We start from the raw sequence: 9879 nt of genomic DNA, 5'->3' as shown, positions 1-9879 counted from the left end.
TCATGGCACAAATGATGCTTGCACACAATCAAGCGCAAGAGAACGCAAACCAAAAACAACGAAATCCTAGTCGCAGAACTACAGGCGCAGAGAGTAGAACTGCAAGCGCAGAGAGCAGAGCTAAAAATGCAAAGAGCTGAGCTGGTTGCCCACGCGGAGCGGCAAAAAAACGTTCAAGGAATTCTAACTCAGCTACAACGTGGCCAGAAACGCTCGAAATTTGGCAATAGAACTGCCGAGGGTTCCACTGCAAGCGAGCGCTACTGCAACAATACATAGACACCCTAGAAGAAAAGCCGCTGGCAATAACGATGCAGGAAATTCGGTAAACTAGCAACCCTCCCAGGATATCACACGTAACGACTCTAGTAAAAAAAAGAAACATAGCGACAATTGAACACGAAATCAACTCTAAAGACATAGAAGGGGTTTTAGTAGAGTTGCTCACGGGGCGAAAGGAAGAGCCGAGCCTCTTTCTCTTAAACATCTACTCGCGACCAAAACAACGGAAAGTCAGATTCAGGGCCATCTTTAGGAAGGCCCTGAAGGCGGCGGGGAGAAATCCCCTGATTATAGTGGGCGACTTAAATGCCCAACACGAGGAGTGGGGCTACAGAAGAAGAGACGGCAAGGGCAGGCAGCTATGGGAGGACATACAGGAGCTAGGTTTTACACTACGCACCGACCCAGGCTGCCCAACCAGAAGAGGCAATAGCGTGATGGCGGACACCAGGCCTGATCTGACGCTCTCCAAGAACGCATTAGCGGTTTCTTGGGAGAATACAGAGCAAGACTTGGGAAGTGACCATTATATATTAGCCACAACATTAACGAAAGGGGTGAGGGAAAACAGGTTAAACAGCCGAAAGTCACGGAATGGGAACGATTTAGAAAACGACGGGGGAAATCTCAATCGGAACCATCACGAACATTGGGGATTGGACAGATACACTAAAGAGACACTTCGCCGAGGCGACAATATGATATCTTTAGAGAGTTCAGACGCTCCAATAATAGCCGACAGCAGGCTCCTCCACATGTGGCAGGCAAAATGTGGCCTAGAACGCAGACTTAAAAAACAAAGGTGGAATCGAAACCTCAAAAGAAGGATAGCAAGACACAACCGGGAGATCGAAAAGTATGCGATGCAACTTTGCGAGAAAAACTGGTGTAGCAGGTGCGAAGACATGGAAAGAAGTATGAGCCTAGCAAAAACGTGGAACATTCTGCGACACTTGCTAGATCCAACCAAATCAAAATTTCAGGCAGAAATCAGGCTAGCCAAAGCGCGACACGTATATGATGGGTCAGCCGAGGATTTTATGGAGGGAATCGTACAAACATACGTAGGAGATTTAACTCGCTTTAGCCTACCGGAGTATAGGGGGCCTCCCAGAGAGGAACTCGATGCGCCAATAACGGAGGCAGAGGTGAGAGCAAAGATAATTAAGCTCAAAACGAAACCCGCTCCGGGCCCGGACGGAATCACAAACACAATGCTGCGGAATCTAGACGACGAGTCGATCACAGCAATTACAAACTACATCCAGCAAGTGTGGGAAAAGGGGGAGCTCCCTAAGCAGTGGAAGGAAGCTAGTATTATACTAATTCCTAAACCAGGCAAACCACCAAAGCTGGAAAACCTTAGACCGATCTCTCTTACGTCCTTCGTAGGAAAGTTAATGGAGCACGTGATCCAAACGAGAATGACTCGATTTATGGAAGACAACGAGCTATGGCCAAACGAGATGATCGGCCTCCGACCGAGCTTGAGCACCCAAGATGTAATGCTGAGACTTCAGATCGACATCATAGATTCGCGGTCGAGAGACGCAAAGGTAATCTTAAGATTAGACTTAGAAAAAGCCTTTGATAATGTCAAGCACGAGGCAATCCTAGCAGAACTGCAAGAAGTAGGTGTAGGCTGTACAATCTACAACTACATAAAAGACTTCCTGTCTGATAGGAGAGCGCGAATAAAATATCAGGACATAGAATCAGAGGAAATCACGTTGGGAAGCAGAGGTACCCGCAAGGCTCTGTACTATCCCCGCTCCTCTTTAACCTAGCAATGAGAGGCCTCCCCACGAGACTCAAAGAGATAGAAAACCTAAACTTCAGCATGTATGTGGATGATATAAACGTTTGGCTTAACCAGGGTAGCGACGCTGACATCGAGAGCAAGCTGCAGGAAGCCACGAATATAGTGGTGGACTACGCAGCAGCTAGGGGGCTCTCGTGCTCACCAGAGAAGTCAGAGCTCCTTGATTACAACCCTAAATCTCTGAGACTTAAATAAAGCAATTACTTTAACATGACAGTCGAAGGTAAACCGGCCCCAAGGTAGACAAGATCAGGATTCTTGGTCTCCATATCCAAAACAATGGATATAATGATGCGACTATAAAGAAGCTGGAAGGCTATGCGGCATAGGTCCTAGGAATCTTTAGGAGAATAGCCATCAAGGGAAGAGGGCTTAAAGAGAGGAGCCTAATTAAGCTGGTGCAGGCCTACGTTATTAGCCGTCTGAGCTACGCCACATCATAGCCTAATATACGGGCCTCGGAACGAGAGAAACTAGATTCGATAATCAGGAGATGCTACAAGCGAGCCCTCGGTATACGCATAAGCACTTCAACCAAAAGACTCTTAGGAATGGGAGTTCACAACACATGGAGGGAAATCGCTGAGGCTATTAAAACAGGCCAGCTGGAAAGACCTAACCAATCCAGCAAAGATAGGGCTACCCTAAACATGGTAGGACTACAAATAGACAGGGGTATGCAAAAGAAGCAGGACATCCCAAGAATAATTAGAGAACAACTTAGGGTGGATCCTCTCCCTAGGAATATGCACCCCACCTTTCACAAGGAAAGGAGGGAGAAGAGAGCTGAGGCGCTAGTCAGGCGCTTCAGCGAGGCAAACGAGAAAACAGTAGCATACACGGACACGGCGAGTGGGAAGCTGGGAGCGGCGGTAACCTCGGTAGTGGATGGCCGTGGTGAGGCAGTCTCATCAGCAACCATACGCAGCCGCAATTTGGAGTCTGCAGAAGAAGCTGCAATAGCGCTTGCTTGCGTAGGGACAGAAGCAAAATTCATAGTTAGCGACAGCAAAACGGTCATATATAACTATGGTAGAGGTAGGATTGCACCAGAAGCGGTGCAGATGTCAGGAAAAAAGATAGACAGGAAAATTAGCCTCGTATGGGCACCAGCTCACACCTCAGTTCCAGGCAATGAGGCGGCACGCGCTCTGGCTCGAGATCTCTCGAGATCTATGCATAAAGCCGCCGCGGTGGCTGAGTGGTTACAGCGCTCGGCTGCTGGCTCGAAAGACGCGGATTCGATCCCGGCCGCGGCGGTCAATTTCGACGGAGGCGAAATTCTAGAAGCCCGTGTACTGTGCGATGTCAGTGCACGTTAAAGAACCCCAGGTTGTCGAAACTTCCGGAGCCCTCCAGTGACGGTTTCCGTAAAGTCTGCCTCCTTTGCTGGTTGACCTTAGGATGTTCGATGTCTTCGCCGCACCAGAGGTGCCCACCGCCCGAGGCGGTTACTTGTTTTGATGACCGAAGGCTTTCTCGCACCAGGGGTGCTCCGTCGGAGACGGTATTACTACGACTAAGGAAGAAGGTGTTAAGGGGAGTATGACTTGACTGTGTTATACACAAATATTTACATTGCAAGTAGGTTGAATACACAAGAGACAAACTAGAAACGGCAAAAAAGTTAAACAACAAAAAGGTGGAATTGGCTACCACTAAGAGAGGCCCCTACTCGGCAAAGCCGAAGATGCATAACATCAGACCGTAGTCCAGAACCGCTTTCGAGGGCTCCGGGCCCTGGTTTAAGGACCCAAAGGCCCGGCCCATCTCTTGCACCACCCAATCATAAAAAACTAACATATGATTGGCTTGCAAGCCGCATGGCACGCCTTCCGGTCTCGGCCAGAATCAAAATACTCTCTATAAAATGCATAGCAGGAAAATAACATCAAAATTGCTATAAGGAAACGGACTCTTGAAATGACTGGCCCACCAGGTTTAGTGCCACGCCCCATGCTTCCACAGTATTGATCAAACCCTCTCCCTCAGAATCGGTTTCCTCTTATAGAGAAGCACAAACAACACACATGTGCCCTCGGTTTCCCTCTTCTCGGGAGCAGGGAAGCAACGATCACGCGTCGTGCCCTTCCGTGCGACTGATTTCGTCGACAGTCGGCAACTTTTAACGAAGTTTTGCCATTAGCCCTGTCATCTGACTACAGCGGGGTGCTACCTTGCCTGCTACCTTGCCTTACGCTTGCCTGCCTGCTTGGTTTGACCTTCCCAGGGGAACTAGCGTTCTCGTGCGCATACGCGGCTTAGCTCTGTCAACGTCCCACCAGGATACGATCGTTGTCATTACTACTACCACTAAATGCTTGCCGCAAGGTCACGCCGCGTTTAGCGTCTGCCGAGACGAGGGGGCGCGAACAGTGCGGGGGTCAAAAGCGCTCGGCCGTCGCTGTCAACGGTGCAACCTTTCGCCGTCGCCCGCCACTGAAGGGAGGAAGGGGGGGGGGGTTCAAAGGGGCGCTGCCGTGGGAAGGCGCCGCACTGGGAAGCTGGTAATGACCGCGCGGGACGTCCGATCCCTTACACATCCACTACGGCGTCCCTCATAGCCCGAGTTGCTTTGGGACGTTAAACCCCATTAAATCAAACCAATCTATGCATAATATTTAAAATAATAAAATATGATACTTTCGAAGCATTTAGCCAGTTTGTTCTCTCGTGTAATCACCCTGCTCCGTTTTTTTTGTGCCTTTAAACACGTCTTCTCAGCGTTAAGTGCGGCTGTACTATTTCCGGCGCGTCTCGCGCGTTGGTTGCGGCAAGGGCTCATTTTTCGGGCATAATTCCACGTTCGATATCTAGAACCGCAATGCCGACTAAGAAGCTTTAAATGCTGGGTTCTCCTGCGATCATAAATGCCTCCGATTACGTCATATGATATTTAAAACCGAAAATTACAAAAAATGACGGACGATTTAGCGCGGTTAGGCAAAATGCGAATTAGGTGCGCTAGCATTTTGGTTTTCAAGGTCAAGCAGGATTCAGACAAATATCGGCGAAATCGGCGAGTGGGGGCCTTAATGCTAGCCCACTAAACAAATATGGGGCCTCTTAACGTGCTTTAAAAGAGGGAAGTACGATAGCGGTGCGTCCTGGATCCGTTGCGCACGGATGTAAGCGGATGAAGGAGGCGACATCCAAAGCACAGCGCGAGAGGCTGACACTCAAACACGCAAGATTTTCGGCTGTGCCGATAGTGTAGTGGTCTAATGCAGTGGCTGCATGTTTTTGGGCAGAGGACGGTTTTTGAAATGTTCGTGCACATGTCTTTACTGTGATAAACAGAGAAGAAAGGCGAAGGCAAAAAAACTTCACGAAAGATTTTCAGCACAGAAAGACAAGGCGCACTTGGACCTGGCAGTAGTTGATCAACGAGGTTCTCCACTTGCATCGGCCACGATCGATAAAACAAAATTGCCGAAAGAGACTCGAAGAAGCTGCCGTAGCTTCAGCCATTATACCTCCACCACTGCCAAATACATAATCAGCGACGCTAAGACAGCAATTCGAAATTTTTTTAAAGGAGGGACCCAATCCGCAGCCATGAAAATCCTAGAATAAATCTCCAATACCCGCCAGACCACATTTATCTGGGTCCCCGCCTATTCGGACCATCATGGAAATGAGGCGGCACACCAAATTGCCCGAGGATTAGCAGTTAACCGGAATGTGCACTACCCCGAGCTCAGATCTGCCAAGGAGCGAATGACATCCTACAAAGAAATTACATCTCAATTCAAGAAAGAAACACAAATCTTCCCAGAGCCCCCGAGATCTCTACGTAAAGCTCAACAAGTCATTTGGTGGCAGCTCCAAACGGACACTTTCTTCAGTTCGTACATGTACTCCACATGGTTCCCAGAGCAGATTGGCCCCGTCTGTTCTCTTTGTGGGCACCAAAGGGCAGACAAACCACACATCCTATATCCATGCATAATCAAGACAAGTCATCGAAGAGTCTGGAGCTGTCTACCCAATCGCAGTGGGAGGCCGCGCTGCTTAGCTCGGACCCGGAGGTTCAACTCCGAGTCACGGAGCGAGCCGAAGAGACCGCCGAAGGACACCGTCGGTCGGCCACCTGGAGCCCACCGCGGGGAGGGGAACACAATTCCAACCGCCGCCTAAGATATCTTATATAATAAAGTTTACCTCCTCCTTCCCCTCCTAATGCAGTGGCCAGCGAAGGTGATCTTTTCGCGGCTCAGTATTAGTTAATAGTAAATAGCTAATCGTGTTTTAATAACATTATACTACTGACATTGTCTGCCATGCCGTACAATCCGCCTGCAGAGACCAAACTGTTGTGTCTTGCGTGGCTTTTTAAGGCAAAATCTGTTGATTAAAAAAATGGTAGGGCTCTATCGTAGTCCAACCGATTAGGACGTGCGAAAGTCCTTGAGGCAACGCCGCCTCAAAGACAACAGCATGCAAAATCCTATCGACAGTCGTGCCGATTGCGCGCGTTGACGAAGCAGCTGCGCAAGGACACCGCCGCTGGCGCTCCGTCAACGGTTGAGGCTTCACACATACTCTCCACTTTCCAGCTTTTCTAGCGAAGTAGTTCTTTTCGCAATAAAACACCCTTTACGACCGATAACATCACAGGCGGCATGAAATATTTGCGGACGCTCTGTACTGAAAACAGTAAGCGCTGGTGCTGACTGATCGCATTTATAACGCAAGAAGCCTGGGGTGCCCGAGATGCACACCTTCGACAAGAGCGTATCTGATCGACGCAGGCACCCACGTGATATAACCATTGGCCGTTAACGTGGCGGCTACGGAGTGCATGTTGTCGACGTCGGCACCAGCTGAGGCCGGTTTGTTCGGCGAACACCACCGCCACGCGCCCGCGAGTTATCCGCGAAACGCCGCAAAGGGAGCGGCCTTTTCGGCGGCCAGTGGCATTCCTGCCTAAGATGAGCGTCGTGCAAGCCGCAATTAGCGAACAACGGTAGCGAGCAGTTTTCCGCACGCTGACACCACGCGCGGCGCACTTCGAGGTGACCCCTCCCAGCGCAGGGACGCGGACCGATGCGAGGCTATGGCGCTCCCAGTGGACACGGTGAAAAGTAAGAAGAAGGAAGCGCTTTTCTTTTCAGTCTTTTTTTTTGAGCCAGGACACGCTGTCGCAGGCACGAACGAACGATGGCTGGGCAAGGAGAAGCTGGTTGATCCCGGTGCACGACATTGACGCGAGGAGTGTAGGCTGTTCCTGGACGTCAGACGGTGCGCGTCGCACGAAACGTGGCCTCAGCGAGCGCGCGCGAGCTTCGAGAGCGCCACGGCGTTGTCGGTCGCGGGACGTCAAGCCGCGCGAGGTCGGGCTTCGCGGAACTGCCTCCGTGATGTCACGCCAGTCGGCCCTCGCTTATATTACGCGTTGACTCGGGCCGCCTGAGCGCGAAGCAATTTAGACCAAATTTAGTCTGAAGCCTAGCCGCAACCTTTTCTTCCGGTGATGTATCAAGCGAGGGAGAGGGGAAACAGAGGCGCCCTCCCGACAGCGGCGCGAGAGGTTCGTTCTCGTGGGGGAAGGCCTCGACTCTGCACAGTGTCGAACGACGCGAGCTGGATTTCCAACGTTCTCCGCGGTTTAGTGCGAAAACATTCCACTGCTGCGTGCCAGCGACGTCGACGCCTTTGTACACGGTGGTAGCGTAAATCTGCGATAAGTCGTATAAACCGGTCGTATGCACAACAACCAAAGCGGATTTACTTTTCGGCGTGAAAATAATACGCTGTAATTGGCCGCTCGTGTATACAGACGTCCGCTTTGCAGCAATTTTAGGAGTATGTAAATAAATGCAGCTTAAACACACAACTATGCGCGGGAAACGGCGCAAATAAATGCGCACGTGCACTTCTCCCGACCTCATGTCACTAAACCAAGCCAGTGTAAATGAGTATGACGGCAAACTATTTGACAGAAAGCTTTGTCAAAAAATTTCAAGAATGCATTATTATTTTATATAGGGCAACTGACAATCACGTAGTGAATAGTATTAGAATATTAGTCGTAGCCAGTGTCCATAAGCAGCAGTTCAGTAACTGTGTGCGGTTTAGGAAGGTTTCCCGCCAACTTCTCCGTCGATCAATTAATTATGGCAAATAGATATTGATTACTGAGCATGCGCAGTGGCGTCGTGGGCGCCCCCACAAAAGCCACTGCATGAGCGCTGCGGTTTCATGTGGTTCCTCTCACGCTGGCTAAGTCCTCTCGGCAGTCGAGTGTCCCCACGGCCAAGTAGAGGCCCTGTCTGCATGGACAAAAACCAGCGGAGCATGAGTGCTTTGAAGAGGTTGCAAAGACTAAAAAAAAACAGCAGAAAAAGATAGCAGAAGCAAAAGTAGGGCAAGCAGAAAATGGAAGCATACCACAGGAAGTTGAGCTGCTGGCGGAAGGGCGTGCCACCAGAGCGAAACGGTGGGGGCCCCGCCTGGTTCTGGAACACGTATCCGCCGCTCTTCTCGATCCGCCTCGACTCTGTGGCGGCCTTCCTCTGGTCGGTCAGCACGTTGACCTCCTGTGGGGACCTCTTCTGCTCGACGGACTGCGTGCCCGATGTCAGCGCACCAAACCACATAGGGTCCGTGTTCTGGATGCCTCCCATGACCTCCTTGGAGTCCGGGTACTCGTCGACAGGGCACTGCTCTTGCTCCATGCCTTGCTCGGGCTTGACGCTCTCGACGGGGTCGTCCCGAGTGGAGGCTGAGGATGCGGGAGACAATATGCCGAGCCAGCCTCCCTGGGAAGTGCTATCCTTCGTCGGCAACCTCATCCTGGTACGAATCGAACGCGTCTAGCAGCGCTTCGTCTTCATCTGTCCTGCCTCCGGCCTTCCATGGTCGTCGTCGTCTTTTGTGAGCCTCTGGTTCCGGTTCCCCATGATGATGTTGGGCACGAATAAAGGTTGTTTGTATGCAGTGCTATATTTTGCGGCCCCTGCAGCCACTCTTTCTCGGTGGCCGTGATCTTCCCCGAGGGTTGGTGACGTCAGCCTGTTCTTCAAAGCCTGAATGATTAGCAGTGTTATTTTTGAGACCTTGTTTTCCTTCGCAACGTTTTCTCGTGGATTATAACTCCGTTCCTTCCAGGTGATCTTTCCGTCTGCCTTTATCACCTTTTGTTGGCAGAATAAGCGTTTATTGCAAACCAAAGCTTGTGTTCTGTAACCTCGCTTTTCCTCTCTTGTCGTCCGCGTTCTTGTTTACACGGGAAGAAACACATTTTCTGGTGTCAGTTTCGTGCCTTGAAAGGGGCCTGTGCGCCTAGTAATCGAGAAAATGAGGTCCTAACACCAGTGTGAAGGGTTAATAATTAATTACGAAGATTTTGTACCGGCAGTTTCGGTCTCGATGGCGCCACCGCACAACGACACCTTGACATCACGGTCGACCGGCAAACCTGCATGGACTACCACAATACTGATGCCGTCGGCGTCACCGGCAAGCACTGGTTGTTCCTGTGCGCAACCACTGGGTTCGGTGACGTCACAACAATTGGGGCAAGTACACTCTGACGTTACTAGGTGTGGGTGGAAATGCCGAGCGGTTCCTTGGACAAAATGCAAAATCATACTCAACGCCTGCGGCGGAAATTTGCTAGAAGGAATTTGCACAAAACAAATCATGTCGTTTCGTTCGAAATTTTGTGTCCGTGCCCATTTAAAGAGACTGAGTATTGAACATGAATATAAGTTTATGGTAAAACGAAAAAGCTTGCCTTACACTGATACATTGGTATGATAGCATCAAGC

The 9879-nt window shown here is 50.4% G+C and overlaps 1 protein-coding gene across 1 annotated transcript; it reads right to left on the bottom strand.

Moving 5' to 3' along the window:
* Nucleotides 1-8180: 8180 nt before the first annotated feature.
* On the bottom strand, nt 8181-8930 carry LOC144133124 (importin-7-like). Its single transcript, XM_077665986.1, has 2 exons — nt 8498-8930; nt 8181-8379 (listed from the first exon to the last, which is right to left on the bottom strand). Coding segments are annotated over exons 1-2 (405 nt in total). The 5' UTR covers nt 8902-8930; the 3' UTR covers nt 8181-8378.
* Between the last annotated feature and the right edge of the window lie 949 nt (nt 8931-9879).

The sequence above is a fragment of the Amblyomma americanum genome, chromosome 1 (genome assembly GCF_052857255.1).
Source record: "Amblyomma americanum isolate KBUSLIRL-KWMA chromosome 1, ASM5285725v1, whole genome shotgun sequence".
Taxonomy (NCBI): domain Eukaryota; kingdom Metazoa; phylum Arthropoda; class Arachnida; order Ixodida; family Ixodidae; genus Amblyomma; species Amblyomma americanum.
The sequence above is the reverse complement of the archived record's forward strand: the minus strand, read 5'-3'. Positions and strand labels throughout refer to the sequence as shown.